The 15,506-nt window shown below is 41.0% G+C and overlaps 2 protein-coding genes across 9 annotated transcripts in view; both read left to right on the top strand.

The window, feature by feature from the left end:
• The window catches only part of SYTL2 (synaptotagmin like 2), a 136,155-nt gene extending 126,783 nt beyond the window's left edge, over nucleotides 1-9,372 (top strand). For all 8 annotated transcript variants that reach the window (XM_030331753.2, XM_030331752.1, XM_030331755.1 and 5 more), the window contains 5 exons: nucleotides 134-304; nucleotides 2,210-2,288; nucleotides 4,506-4,605; nucleotides 6,269-6,474; nucleotides 7,269-9,372. In XM_030331753.2, the coding sequence (XP_030187613.1) occupies nucleotides 134-304; nucleotides 2,210-2,288; nucleotides 4,506-4,605; nucleotides 6,269-6,474; nucleotides 7,269-7,414 (702 nt within the window). In that variant the 3' untranslated portion in view covers nucleotides 7,415-9,372. The remainder of the gene's footprint in view (nucleotides 1-133; nucleotides 305-2,209; nucleotides 2,289-4,505; nucleotides 4,606-6,268; nucleotides 6,475-7,268) is intronic.
• Nucleotides 9,373-11,681: 2,309 nt separating this feature from the next.
• Nucleotides 11,682-14,301, top strand: CCDC89 (coiled-coil domain containing 89). The gene has a single exon (XM_030333378.1). It carries the CDS (start codon nucleotides 13,002-13,004, stop codon nucleotides 14,112-14,114), a length of 1,113 nt encoding a protein of 370 aa, XP_030189238.1. The 5' UTR covers nucleotides 11,682-13,001; the 3' UTR covers nucleotides 14,115-14,301.
• Nucleotides 14,302-15,506: the final 1,205 nt, after the last annotated feature.

Here is a 15,506-nt window from a genome sequence, read left to right on the forward strand (position 1 = left end):
TATCTTTGAGACTTGAAACCTAGCAGATGAGAAAACCTGATCTGTACAGATGACTTTTCTCTTTATCTCTGTGTCATAACTTTGGCATAAAATAATATTATTCACCACTTTAATTTCCTTCTTTGATCTGCAGTATAAAGTCGAAAAGCAAATCTTAAAAACACAAAAGCTGAACCTGTCCGTTTGGCATCGAGATACATTTAAGCGCAATAGTTTTCTAGGGGAAGTGGAACTTGACTTGGAAACTTGGGACTGGGACAACAAACAGAATAAACAACTGAAGTGGTACCCTCTGAAGCGAAAGGTAAGTTCTGACGTTTTTGGTTTGTTGGTTGGTTTGGTGCCTGGCATGTAGGAGAAAGCTACTATAAACTGCATTTTAATTAATAACGGTTATCCCTTGTTTGGGATCATTATATCTTTCACTCTGTCCAATATGTCTCTTATGCCCTTTTAATGTATTTTCTGTTCTTTTTTTTTTTTCTCCTCTCCAGAATTCAGGCTGGCTAGTTTCTGCTAACTTGTCTTTCCATTCAATAATTTTCTTATCTGCTATGTCTAAAACACCCATCTTACAGGTTCTCAATCATTATATTTTTCAGATTTATATTTTCATTTGATTTTTCATAGACCACTTCTCTCCTAAAATTCTCTATCTTAACATTATCCTCATGAACATATTAATCAAAGTTATTTAAAATATATATCTGAAAACCCAATATCCTAAACATTTGTATGTCTCTTTTATCTAATTTTTTATCTTAGTTTGGTCATTTGGTCCTTTGTCCTGGTATGCCTGTTCATTTTTTATTGTAAGCTAGACATTGTATATGAGAGTTCTAGGGATACTTTGAGAGGATTTACTTTTGTTTCTGACACACAGAGTGGGGACAGAACACTTTAATCTGAGAACAAACTGACTAGAAGCTGGGTTTCAGTTTTCATGTGGTCTCATGTAGTTTTTGTTTGCTCAAATTCCTAGCCTATGGCCCTTCAGGGATTCCAAGTGAAAGCCTAGGGAAGTAGTTATCAGATTTTAGCATGCATCCCATTCACGTGAAGTACTTATTATAATACAGATTTCCGGGCCCTATTGCCAGGGTTTCTGATTTAGTAACATCTGGGCCCAAGTTTCTAGCCATGGCTGGTTGCTGATACAGCGTCTTGCCTGGGGACCATACTTTGACAACCACTGATCTAGAGTATGTCTAAGGCTATTCCTTTCTATTATGCTCTAGTTTGGCACTACTTAAAAATCAGCTGATGCCTCAAAGTGAAAAGCAACGAATGTCAGACTCAAAGATGTTCTCCATTTGAGTCGTGATAATAATTCATTAATTCCTTCAAATAAATTTGTTTAATCCAGTTTTTTTTTATTGTTCCCAGTGTGAGGGTTGGTATGATCTCAGCTGGAAGTAATGAATATCAATAGTAGAAATCATTGTTCAGCATCTCCATAATAAACCACTTATGCTTAAGAAATGGTTCCCAAATATTGCATCAAAATCACCTGGAGCACTGATTTCTAGTCTTACCCAAGACTCACTGGGTGTGAATTCCTTAGAAGATGTCAAAAGCTTTTCATTTTAAACTAACCCTTAGGTTTCTGATGCATAGCTATGTTTTGGCAATAAGGTTCTAAAGGACCAGAATTTGAAAGTGAAACCAGCTCTCTTATACTTGAAAATAATAGATACACATTTTAAAATTATTGTCCAGTCTTTGTTATTCTTACAGACATCAAACCATGTGATCTGAAATGATCAGGTTAATGCAGCTTTGGAAATGTAATGTTTGGCTTTTCTTCCCCCAGACTTTCCCCACACTCTTCTTACTCAAAGAAAGAGTAACTCAAATAAATAGTTTTATGTCTGACTGGGTGACCAACAAAATTTATGTGCTTTTATAAAAATCAAAGCATCCCAGAACATTTCTTCTCTCTCCAAGAAAGCCATTCTGATTTCTTTACTATCTCTGAGACTAAAGGCCTTGAGATATTTTCTGGGTACCAAGCAAGTCTTTCCAAGATACACAGTATGGCTTTCCCAGATATAAAAGCAAGAGTTTAGCTTTGATGGAAATGTTAATTCAGGGCACTCATGGGTGATACATACTCACAGAAACGGGCATTTGTTGTCCTATAACACAATATCAACAGAGTAAAATAGTTTGTGTCTCACACTTACTGACAGTGTCCTTCATTTTCCAGACAGCACCAGTTGCCCTTGAAGCAGAAAACAGAGGTGAAATGAAGTTAGCTCTCCAGTATGTTCCAGATCCAATTCCTGGTATGTAATGATTTTCCATCCAGATTTATGTCCTTTCCCAATCCCTTCCCTCTCCAAGGACTTCTTTGAACTCTGTGATATTTTCAAAGGTGAAACCCTAGGCAAAATTATTAACTTAGTAATTATATGGACCAGATGAGTCAATTTATAGTTGATAATTCTTTATTGTGGTAAAAACACATAATATAAAATTTATCATCTTAACCATTTTGAAGTGTACCTTTTGTAGGATTAAGCATATTCACATTGTTATAAAGCAGATCTCTAGACCTTTTTTCATCTTGCATATCTGAAACTCTGTACCCTTTAAACTTCAGCCTCACCATGTCCTTCTCCCAGCCCCTGATAACCACCATTCTACCTTCTGGTTCCATGGAAAAAAAAATGTTCAGTTTCCAAAATTCTCTAGTTTACAATCCTTGTTTGAACTATCACCTCACTCTCCAAAAGTTTTTTTTTTTTTATTGTTCCCAGTGTGAGGGTTGGTATGATCTCAGCTGGAAGTGATGAATATCAATAGTAGAAATCATTGTTTAGCATCTCCGTAATAAACCACTTATGCTTAAGAAATGGTTCCCAAATATTGCATCAAAATCACCTAGAGCACTGATTTCTAGTCTTACCCAAGACTTACTGGGTGTATCTGCACAGTGTGGATGGCCTTTCCCGTATTCAGAATGGAGCCTGGGTGTTCCTCACAGGCAAGAATTAGACAAATTCATATGGAGCCCTTAGGAAGTAAGAGTGTATTGGTTCCCCATTCTTAAGGTCTCAGCAGGACTGAAAGCTTTTTCCTCAAGATTCCTAATTGCATCCTTGATGTTAGGGCCTCAGGTCTCCAGCCCAGTTAAGGAGCAAGAGACTAGCAAGAAATGAATGCCTGCCATTACTTCCTAAGCAAGTTCCCCAAGTTTTTCTCCTTAAGAATCTGTATAAATGTTATGACTGAAATCAGAGGTTGCAACTCAACTGCTTTCAGTAACCAGGCAGTGAAACCAGTGGCATGAAAGAAATCTTGGATGGTAAGGGCAGTGATTGAACTAGAAAAAGCATTCTAATTCGGTTAAAAAAAAAAAAGAATTGGAGGACAAGTAAAAGATATCTTTAGGTCCATATGGCTGCCAAACCACCGTCTTGTTACTTCTGGATCTTCCTAAAAGGGAGATTTTTAAAATATATAATTTCTATCCTATAATTTATGGTCCATATGCATAGAAATTCTGCCAGTCTGTTTTCCACCACTATCATTTCTTGGTGGGAGCAGGGGGCAAAGGAGATGATGTTTTGTGGTGGGCTCCACCTTGTCTGATTTTTTGTTCATGTAGTTTCTCTTCTCTGGAGTGGCTTCCTCTCTCAACCTATCCAAGTCTTAAATGAAGCCCCATCTTCTCCATAAAGCTTTTCCTGGCTATATGCATTCACCCTCGTTGAGCACATCATCACCTAGAACATTATAGTAATAACTTGGCATTTCATTCTGTATTACATTTTTATAGGTTTTATTTGAATTACTCTTTTTAAGTGTAAACATTTCCCGAGGACATAGATTTCTTATGTTCCTTGTATCCAATGATATTACTAGCATAGGGCTGAGCATATAATAAATGCTCATTAAATTCCTGTTGGTTAATTAGGTTAACCCATTCAGAAAAATATGGTAGCGGTCCTCTGTCCATGTGCACCCAGCCCAGCCAACAACTAAAGAGTAAGCCAACTTCTCAGAATTCCCTGGCCATAACCCTAGTTATTATGTGTGTGTACGCAATATTGTCACAAAGTGTGTAACCACACTTAACAAGAAAAGTGGCTGTACTTAGCCAGTACCTGTTTTGGTTACTTTATACTCATTATGTTTCAAATGCCTCCCATTAACAATATTTGAAAGGAATATGCATTTCATTGAGATGTTTTGAATATAACTGTAAATGGATGATTTATATACCTGATCTCTATAATTTATCTTGAAACAAGCCAAACCCAGAAATAATGATGTAGTACTCTGTACTTGGAATCAATATGAATTATTTGCATAGAGTTATCTGAGCTCAGTGCAGCCAGACTAGGGAAGATTTAGTTAAGAATGTATAAATTTAGCCAATTAGGATCATATCATCAAGCTCTAGCTAGCATCACTGTTCCAGACTGCATCTTTGGATGCAGTATTGCCAAGAGAGGAATGGCAGTGAAATTTTCTTTTCTGCCCTTTTTCAATTATAGGTAAAAAGCTTCCTACAACTGGAGAAGTGCACATCTGGGTGAAGGAATGTCTCGATCTACCTCTGCTAAGGGGCAACCATCTAAATTCTTTTGTTAAATGGTAACAGCATTGATAACTCTGCCTCTCTCATCTCTACCATAGCCCAGCCTTTGCTGGTTGGTTTCAAGCCTCCATACCTGTGATGCTGAAACTCATCATTCATGGTTTGAATGAAATAACTTAGGACAATGGCAACACATTCTGGAAGGACCTATGACATGAACCCCTAATTTGAGTTTTTAAGTGGCAAGCTTTTTTCTCTGTTATACATATAAATGCCTGGCATCAAGTCAGCAGTGTCTAAACAGCTATTAGTGTGGTCTCTTAGCCCCCCTGACTGATTTTATCTATACCTATTCTTTCAGAAGACCAGTTGTAGCTGTTTAAGTTTATATGACATTATTTGTGACTTTCTCTCTATATATTATTCATAGATGTCAGCTGGTAAGATTTTTCAGCTCAGGGCAGTCTCTCATTCTGAGACAACTTTCAGACCTTCTTGTATTTATAAGAGGTATGGTAGGTTAAAAACAGAAAAGAGATAATCAGGACTAGATCATATTTCCAAATTATAAAGGAATCCTCAAGCAATTGCTACCATGTTAAGCACTTACTAATTGAAAGCACTGAACTAAGTTGTTTGCTTCATATGTAATTATAACATTAACCTTACGAATTAGGTATCACCGTTCTCATTTTAAAGATGAAGCAAGTGAGAGATTAAGTGACTTTTCCTACAATACACAACCAATAAATGGCAGAGTCAGGATTCAAAGCAAGTCTGGTCCACTGTAATGAAGAGTAATGAAGAGTACCTCCAGCAGGATGCTGCCACCACTGCCACCACCACCATGACCACCCCCACCATGACCACCACAACCACCATCACCATCCCCATCATCATCACCATCACCACCATCACCATTGCCACCATCACCACCCCCATCATCATTGCCGTCACTACCACGACCACCACCACCACTACCACCACCATGACAACCACCACCATCCCCACCACTACCATGACCACTACCACCATCCCCATAATATTCTCCAACACCACCACAACTACCATCACCACCATGACCACCCCCACCATGACCACCACAACCACCATCACCATCCCCATCCCCATCACCATCACCACCATCACCACCCCCATCATCATTGCCATCACTACCACGACCACCACCACCACTACCACCACCATGACAACCACCACCATCCCCACCACTACCATGACCACTACCACCATCCCCATAATATTCTCCAACACCACCACAACTACCATCACCACCATGACCACCCCCACCATGACCACCACAACCACCATCACCATCCCCATCCCCATCATCATCACCATCACCACCCCCATCATCATCACCATCACCACCCCCATCATCATCACCATCACCACCATGACCACCACCACCATCCCCATCCTTACCACCATCACCATTGCCACCACCACCACCACTACCATCACCACCACCACCATGACCACCACCATCATCCCCACCACCACCATCACCATCGCCACCACCACCATGACCACCACCATCATCCCCACCACCACCATCACCATCGCCACCACCACTGCCTCTCTACACTCTTTTTGTCTTCTATATCCTTCTGCCAGTCTTCACTAGCTGTGTTGAAGTACACTTAAGGTGTAAATGTTCACCATCTTAGTAAAATGCTTTCACAATGATTTCTTTTGTAGTATCATCCTTCCAGATACAAGTAGGAAAAGTCGCCAAAAGACAAGAGCTGTAGGGAAAACCACCAACCCTGTCTTCAACCACACCATGGTGTATGATGGTTTCAGGCCTGAAGATCTGACAGAAGCCTGTGTAGAGCTTACTGTCTGGGACCATTACAAATTAACCAACCAGTTTTTGGGAGGTCTTCGGATTGGCTTTGGAACAGGTAATGTCTGTTACGTTTTTAATTCTCTATGAGCCAAGTGCTTCTGGAGACAGTAGAGGTTTGTCTGCTTGTTGCTTTGCTTCTTCCTTATGAAAACAGATATTCTATTTCTGTTAAGTGTAATGAAATGAATGAATGAAGGAATGTCAGGCTGTATGCCAAGGGCTCTAGATATGAAGATTAACAGGATGTAGTGTCTGTCCACACAGAGCTTAAGTTAGAGTATGTGGGGGGATACAGAAAATCCTTCATCACTACTCTTCCCTGAAAAACATTTATATCCTTTTATGACTAAAAGGATGCTTTAAATAATGATAGCAATTAACATTTGTGGAGCAGTAGTCACTGTACTGAGTGCTTTGATTATATTATTTCATTTAATCCTCACAGAAATTCTATGAGTCGTTACTATGTTATCTCCAGAGGAACTGATGTTCTAAGAAATGAAGTAACAGCTAATAAGCATCAGAGCCAAGATTCAAAGTCGAGTCTCTTAGACACAAAACCCCAAACCACACTTCCTTAGAGATTATCTAGTGTCACCTCCATCCCAGTGCCAGGCCTCTTCCCTACTACCCCACTATGTCCCTGACAGATTGTCAGCTGGCTCAGGTGACTAAACAGCTCTTTCTTCGATTGAGCCCCAGATTTGCCCTCCTGGTGATATTAAAACGCTTCCTAGCTGTCTTCCACTCGTGATTATAATGAGGGAATGACCTTCCTCGCCGCCTCCAATGAACAATTCCTTTCTAAATGCAAAGCTTCCTTTCTCTGCCCACCCCCCCCCCCACCAGGTAAAAGCTATGGCACTGAAGTGGATTGGATGGACTCTACTTCAGAGGAAGTTGCTCTCTGGGAAAAGATGGTGAATTCCCCCAACACTTGGATTGAAGCAACCCTGCCTCTCAGAATGCTATTAATTGCCAAGATTTCAAAATGAACGCAACATCGACTGGCTCCTCCACTAAAAACCACTAAACAGGTGGAATCTGATCTTGAAAATCTGACTGTGTGGACAGAGTTCTCACCTGCTACCTATTTCCACTAACGGATGCCACACAGCATGTTCAAGTCAACCTGCATGTGCTTCTTTGGTTACAAGGCCCAAGAGATTTAAATAATAATAAACAGTCTAACTTATTTGTGCCCTCAACATTAAAGAAGATATTTGAGAAAGATAGCAAAATCAAATGGTACTGAGGCTTCAGGGAAAACGCTTTCAAAAAATATTAAATATGGGGTGATGTTAACGAGCAACATTTTCTAGTTTACTGTTGTGTTTCACACCACAATTTTGTGCAACAGTTCAGAGGGCCTGCTTCTCGGTGGTTGAAAACCCTTGCAGGAACTGAAAATGTATAGTTTTTGTAAAAGAGGGACAGAAAAACACTCCTATAAGAAGTAGGGAGGGGGGGAAATATCAGTGATGATAAAGAATTTGACCATAAGAAAACGATATACTCTATAATCTCTATTATGATATGGAATTCCGTGTTAGGGACTTGAGACTGAATTTATTGCATGTATTTCTTTCTGCCTTTGAAACTGCTTTCCACCCGGCCCCCAATGTCAAAGTCTCAGATGTGCTTTGGTGCCACCTCCTGGCTCATAGTTGGAATTCAGTTTTTGGCTTAATTTTCTCCCAAGCTCTCAACCCTGTATTTTGTCATAGACTATGTGAAAAAACCAAAAACCTTGCATATATAAAATTCTGGTTTTCCTGTAACTCTACTATATGAAATTAGCATGAGAGTGGTCACAGGCATGTTTTGCAACAGAGTTTTAATTAGAATGTAAATTGTTAAACTTTGCTTCCTATGTATAATTTTCATACAGTATTTTGTAAAAACCCTTAGAAGAAATTATGATATGATTTAATTGTGTTGTCAAGTTAAATAGACTTCTTATTTTAAATGAGATACTTCATGTTAGAAGTCCTAAAATCTTAAATTCCCAGCAAGGCTAAAGAATTGGTAAGCTAATATTTCTCGAGTCTTTACTGTAACTCTGGACATCATTTCCTCCGAGTGAGATGCTTTGACCACGTTGTTGAAAGTGGAAGTTTTTCTTTTAAAGAAGTAGTTGAAAAGCATTGAAGATATGTTAATATTTATTTTTGAAAAGTTTTCCACAGAGACATTTTTTGGGTCATTTTAGGATGTAAAGCATGACTCCTCCTTAGGACCCAACTTGCTTGCCTTTCTCAAAACAAGCGCTGTAGGTTAGGCGGGGTCTGGATGGTCAGGAGTGTGAAACCTTAGGACAGGTGTCTAGGAAACATCACTGAAAATGACTAGTGTGCTTGTCTCCTCTGAACAGATGTTAGAACCTCTATCCACTTGAAACACGTGAGAAACTTCTCCCCAGTAAGAGCGGCTAACTTAGAACCCCCTTCCTGTGGTCTCTCAAGGTCTTTTAGGAAGATGTGTAGTCTAGCTCTATTTCCTGATCCTGCTCTGACCACAAGGAGAGGCACGAGCTGAGTGGAGGCGCAGCTCCCAGGTCGAAAGTACAGATCCTGTTCCAGCTCCTGCCGCTTCACGGGGCCAGCTCGTTCTCAGCCCTTCTTTCAGTTGCCTGCTCAGCCACCTCCCAGCAGCCAGCCAGCTCTGAAACACTGTGATTGGTTCTAGTGTCTCCCTATCTAGGACTGGGACTGCCTGCCTCCTCCTATTCTCAGATCCCTGACCTGCAAAACACCAGAGTGGTCAATAGAAGCACCTTTGGTATCCAAATGATCTGGGTTTGAATTCTGGCTCTACCACTCAGGGTGACATGGGGTAATTTGTTCAACCTCTCTGTGCCTTCGTTTCTTTGTTCCCTGCAAACTATAAAATGTATATACTAATGCCTACCTTTCAAGAATATTGTTAGAATTAAATGGGAGAAGATGTACAAGTGCCTAGTACTGTGCAGGTTATATAGAAGAACTCTGGAGATAGTAGTAGATTCAAAAAAAGAGACATTAAAAGACTTACAGGCAAGTGGAGGGGACTCATTGGTCACCACTAGGGAGAGCATCAGCCCAGTTTTAGGCTTTGAACTTCTGGGGAGGAAATATATTGGATAATTTCAGGATCGAAGGTAGGTGGGGGAAAAAATGGTAGAGCAAGGAAAACAACCATGGCAGAGAGGAGCCCAGAGTCATTATTACTAAATGGAAGTTCTCTCAGAAAAGAGATGGTATCTAATTTATTAATGTATACTTAGCCTCTAGCACCACACTATACCTAGTAGCTGTTTGTTGAGTAAATAGGTAAATGAATATTGATTAGGGTCTTGTGAGATTCTCAGACTTGACAAGTTATCTATGGACTTAGTTTTTTAAAATAATTTTAACATAGAAATGTAACCAATTTTTAATGTGGAAAATCTACTTAATCAACAAATGTCACCAAGCATTCACCATGTGCAAGGGGCATAGAAAGGTGGAGGGGGGTAGGGGAAGCATCCATAAGCTTATCCCTCAAGAAACAACTGCTATTAACACTGAGTATTTTTCTGTCGTGTTTTCTTTTCTTAGGAAATATATTCTGTGAATTCACTTTACTACATCAGACAACCATATGTGGTAATCAGCAAATACATTCAATATATCTGTGACCCTTTTTTTTATATGAAGACGACTGTTCTAATTTTCTAGTCACTTGTCTCAACTTTGTAAGTTCCATTTCAGTGTATGAGCTTGAAATTTAAGGAAAAGAAGAGAAATGAGGGGGAAATACAAATAAGTTTAGTTCACTTTTTTTAATATTTATTTTTGAGAGAGACAGAGCACATGTGAGCACCAAGTGTGGGAGGGGCCCAGAGAGAGGGACAGAAGATCTGAAGCAGGCTCCGCACTTAGAGCAGTGAGCCTGATGTGGGGCTCAAACTCATGAGCCATGAGATCATGAGCTGAGCCGAAGTCAGACACTCAACTGACTAAGTCACCCAGGAGCCCCTAATTCATATTTGTGAAGTCTTTGGAATCCACTTTCATAAAACCTCAATATCCTACAATTTAAGTAGTTATTAAAATTTCAGTTCAGGAAATTTCCTAGTCTTCCAACATTGCTTTCCCTTTACAGACATGAGACCCTGATCTCTGAGACCAAAGATCAGATTATTTCTCATCTGTTTTCCTTCTGGTGAAATCTGAAGCATTTGAAAATCCATCCAACATCTACAATGACACTCAGGCTTTTTCCTGATCATCATGACTTGAGAGATGAAGTCCGAACACCAGAAACAGTGGTCATAGCAATAGTCACTAGGATCATTCTGAATTTTAAGATTTTTATCTTTCTTTTTTCACTTATATTTCTAGCATAAAATTTTCCATGCCATTAAATTACTTACAAGCATGATAATGTTTAATAGCTGCATAATATCCTAAGAAAATATAATTTCTTAACATTTTCTCTTTTTTGGACATTGAGGTTTCCAACTTTTAGTTGTTATAAACCACACTGCAGTGAAAAACTTTATCTTTTGGATTATTTCCTAAGCAAAACGCTCCCCCAAAAGGGCAAGCATTAGTTTAAAAAGCATAAAAATGTTTTTAGTCCTCAATATGTGCCGTCAACTGATTTCCACCAATAGTGTGGGAGTACATATTTCACTATACGCTCACCAGTCCTGGGTAGTCTTAAAATAGGGGGAAAATTGTGACTAAATTGATGGATGAAATGGTATCTAACTTTAACTTATTGGATCACTGAGGGGGTTCAATCCTTGCCCATTTTCCCCCCTTCATCTGTGAATTTGTTTCTCTTTTTAGATGTTAATGCTTTATTTATTTGTTCAGGCTCTATAAAAATATAAATTTATCATCTGTCATCTTTATGGTGGATACTTTTCCTGGTTTTTGAAATTTGCCTTCAACATCTATTCACCACACATTTATCTAAGCCTCCCCAAGGTGCCAGGCACTTGTCAAGTATCAATGATGGAACAGTCACAGCCCCTGCCCTTAATGATCTCAGGCTTAATAGGGGGAGACAGGCAGGTGAGCCATGAGTGCAGTAAGGCTTTCACAGTTTCCATTAGAATTGTGAACAGTCGGGGCGCCTGGGTGGCGCAGTCGGTTAAGCGTCCGACTTCAGCCAGGTCACGATCTCGCGGTCCGGGAGTTCGAGCCCCGCGTCAGGCTCTGGGCTGATGGCTTAGAGCCTTGGAGCCTGTTTCCGATTCTGTGTCTCCCTCTCTCTCTCTGCCCGTCCCCCGTTCATGCTCTGTCTCTCTCTGTCCCAAAAATAAATAAAAGCGTTGAAAAAAAAAATTAAAAAAAAAAAAAAAGAATTGTGAACAGTCTCCAGTGGATGCACCAAAAGAGGTGAGCAGTCAATTCTACATGTGGGGGCCAGGAAAGGCTTCACAGAGGAGATGATTCTCAACTGAGTATTGATGCTCAATAAGTGAGTAGAGTAACAAAGGACAAGGTGGGAAAAGGCATTCTAGGCAGAGAGAACACGCACGAACAAGGCCAGAGAGCTGGTTGGTTAGGGGAATATCAGTAGTTGGGATGGACTAGGAAGTAAAATGTCAAGCAGGTCCTAAGGAACAAGGGGCTGGAGAGACCTCAGAGCTCACAATTTAAAAAGTTATAAGTAACTTGAGATGTTCGGCAAAGTCACATTAAGCTTTTCCTTACTCCTCTTTTACATAATGAATAAACTGAGACAGTCCTTTCTGCAGGTTTTATTCTTATTTTAAGGTTTTATTCTTACCTGTGTTTCCTTTGTTTCCATTTTGAACACTTTAATTTACTTGTTATATTTAACTGTTTAATCTGGAGTTGACTTTGGTATATGATAGCAAGCCTCATCTGGATCTTTCTTTCAGTTTTAATGTTCAGCGCATCTATATTGTTCATTAAGCTTCTTTCTATAACCTTATTTTGCCATTGAGTAGAAACAGGGAAAGCTGAATATCTAATAAGATGTATCCCCAGCCAGGGACAATAGGAAGGGAAACTAAAGAAATTTCACTGGGGTTTGCTCTTGTACTGAGCTGTGTTAAACATCATAGGCTCAACTCACAGCCACTCAGGATCCTGGCTCCCAGGGCACCACTGCTACTTTGTATTTATAGATGACACATTTCTAAGGAGCAAACGTGTTTCCACAGAGAGTAATTTATTCTCATGACAAGTGAAGGGGGTAGATGGAGGAAAAATATGTCACAGGCAGCTTGATTTATTTACTCCTCCCAGAAATTAGGTGGAGTCGCGTTTGTTTGTTTTGCACCCTGATGCTGGCTGAAAACCCAGTGGGCCTGGCATCTCTGTACAGTATAGGCCAGATGCTGGGCTGGGAGCAGAGAGCTGTGATTTGTTAGAAAGGCAAGCACAGATTGGTTCTCCAGTCCCTCAGATCTCCCTGTTCCTTCACGGCATTCTGAAGACCTGTCCACCAATCACGGGGCTGCTTACTGGAAAAAGCAACTGCTGGAGAGCGCTGGGAGTCCCTAGCAACACTCCGAGGCTTTTGAATCTGAGGGCGAACGGCTGTGTAGTCAGCCGATAGTGGAGGAGAGCAGCACCTATGCCTCAGGAAGAAAAGCCTGTCAGGATGGACACTCCACATACTGAAGAACCCTTCGATAAGAAAGACAAAAAAACAGAAAAGCAGGAAGAGGAGATGGAGTTTAAGGAGCTGGGCGGTCTGAGGGAGGCCTTGGCGAATCTCCGGGGACTGTCCGAGGAGGAGAAGAGTGAGAAGGCCATGCTTTGCTCCCGCATCCAAGAGCAGTCCCAGCTCATCTGCATCCTGAAGCGGAGGTCAGATGAGGCCCTGGAGCGCTGCCAGATCCTGGAGCTGCTCAACACAGAGCTGGAGGAGAAGAGGATGCTGGAGGCTGAGAAGCTGAAGGCCGTGAGCGAGCATGCCCAGAAGCTGGAGGAACGCTTTATGACCCTGGCAGCCAACCACGAGTTGATGATCCGCTTCAAGGACGAACACAAGAGTCAGAACGTCAAGCTCAGGGAGGAGAATGAGAAACTGAGGCTGGAGAATGACAGCCTCTTCAGCCAGGCTCTGAAGGACCAGGAGGCCAAAGTGCGCCAGCTCACCGCCCGGAGCGAGGCCCTCTCCAAGGAGCTGGAGACCCTGAAACAGAGGTGTACTCGGGATGCCCGCCAGGCACAAGCCAGAGAGAAAGAGCTGCTGGAGCTGCAGAGCCGGCAGGCCTGTGCCCACGCCAAGGAGACGGAGCAGCTGCACAGCCAGCTGCAGAGCCTCCAGCAGCAGCACCAGCAGATCGCGGAGCAGATGGCCGCGGCGGAGCAGGCTCACGGCAGCCTGAAGCAGGAGCTGCAGGCCAGACTGCAGACGGTCACTCGCGAGAAAGATGAGCTGCTGCAGCTGTCCATGGAAAGGGGCAGGGCGCTTCAGAGCAAGCAAGCGGAGATCCGCCAGCTTGAGGAGAAGCTGGAGACAGCAGATGAGGCCAGGAGGCATGCGCTACAGAGGTTTGAACAGGAGGCCGTGGCCGTGGACAGTAACTTGAGAGTACGAGAACTTCAGCGCAGGATCGATGGGATCCAGAAGGCCTATGATGAACTCAGGCTGCAGTCTGAAGCCTTCAAAAAGCACAGCCTGGGCCTTTTAAGCAAGGAGAGAGAACTCAACGCCAAACTCCGCCATCTCTTCCCATAGGAAGCTTCTGTTTCCTCTTTCCTCTAGTTTAGAATTGAAATATTTGTGCCTTAGCATTATGTGTATTATACTTTTAAGCACAATAGGAAGAAGAAAAGCTGCTTTACTATGATCTTGTGGTTATTACTATTGTAACGCTAACACTGATTTTCAGTCCTACCACCTAGAATACACAAGATTTACCTGACTTCTTTCTGTGCCTTTGAAATCCTCCAAAGTTTGCTATCATTATCTCTACCTTCCTCATAACCTATTCATTCTCAACCTCAGATATCTTCATATATCCTAAGATTTTAAATTAGCAGCTCAAGGGAATCTGAAATGCAATGAGATGTACTATGGTGAAAGTAATTTAGTATAGTTCCCCCTTGGAGATAGGTAGGCTGTAGTCTCCCATAGTTTAAATTATAAACTGTAACAGTTAATAGCATGATAATAGCATAGAGAGCTCACAGAAAAAACTGTCATATTTTGCAACTGGCCAAACAGTTGCTTGCTTCATCTGCTTTACAGCAGCATCCTTTTGATTTTATTTTACTTGCACTAGTTTGGAAAACAAAGATTGAAATCAGTAAGTTCTTTACCAAAGCAGGCAAACTTTATTACAGTCATTCTATATGAGCAATAAGATTCAAATAAGTGAAATCAACCAGTTTGTATTTTTCCTGGAAGCTGAGATCACATTCCATTTTCTTGGGTTTTTCCTTTAATGAAAACAGGATATAGAGGTACAAGGTTGCAAATATCAGTAGTTTCATTTAATATTACATAATGTGCTAACAGACAAAAGGCCCCAATTTAGGTAACATTCAGAGCAGACTGGGTACGATACATAAAGCAATGCAAAGTGATTGTTTTGTTTCTATTAGCATATTTCCTTGCAATTAACTCTTTCCTTTAAAAAAAAAAAAAAAATCTAGGGGCACTTGGGTAGCCCGGTTGAGTGTCTTACTCGTGATTTCAGCTCAGGTCATGGTCTCCTGGTCTTGGGATCAAGCCCTGCATTGGGCTCCATGCTAGGTGTGAAGCCTGTTTAGGCTTCTCTCTCTCCCTCTCCCTCTCCCTCTCCCCCTCCCCCGCTCTCTCTCGCGCTCTCTCTCAAAAAACCAAAACAAAACAAAACAGCCAAACATCTAAACAAAATATATATATGTATACTTAACAGCATGTTTTAGGAATACCTAAATATGTAGATGCATACAAACATAATAGTTATTATATATATTTATAGAAAATTCTTAGAGGTAGTTATAAAAATATACTTAGTGCTTACTTATATCCCTGTTTTTAGTTGATATAGAAACATTATTATGAATACCCCTCAAAATAGATTGTAATATGTCGACCTCAAAGGGCCGTGGACCTGGGAGGGGGCGGAGGAACTGAGAAAAA

Source organism: Lynx canadensis, chromosome D1, assembly GCF_007474595.2.
Source record: "Lynx canadensis isolate LIC74 chromosome D1, mLynCan4.pri.v2, whole genome shotgun sequence".
Classification (NCBI taxonomy): domain Eukaryota; kingdom Metazoa; phylum Chordata; class Mammalia; order Carnivora; family Felidae; genus Lynx; species Lynx canadensis.

Excerpts from the sequence above, each read along its gene's own strand:
- CCDC89 (XM_030333378.1), top strand. The coding sequence starts at position 13,002 with ATGCCTCAGGAAGAAAAGCCTGTCAGGATGGACACTCCACATACTGAA.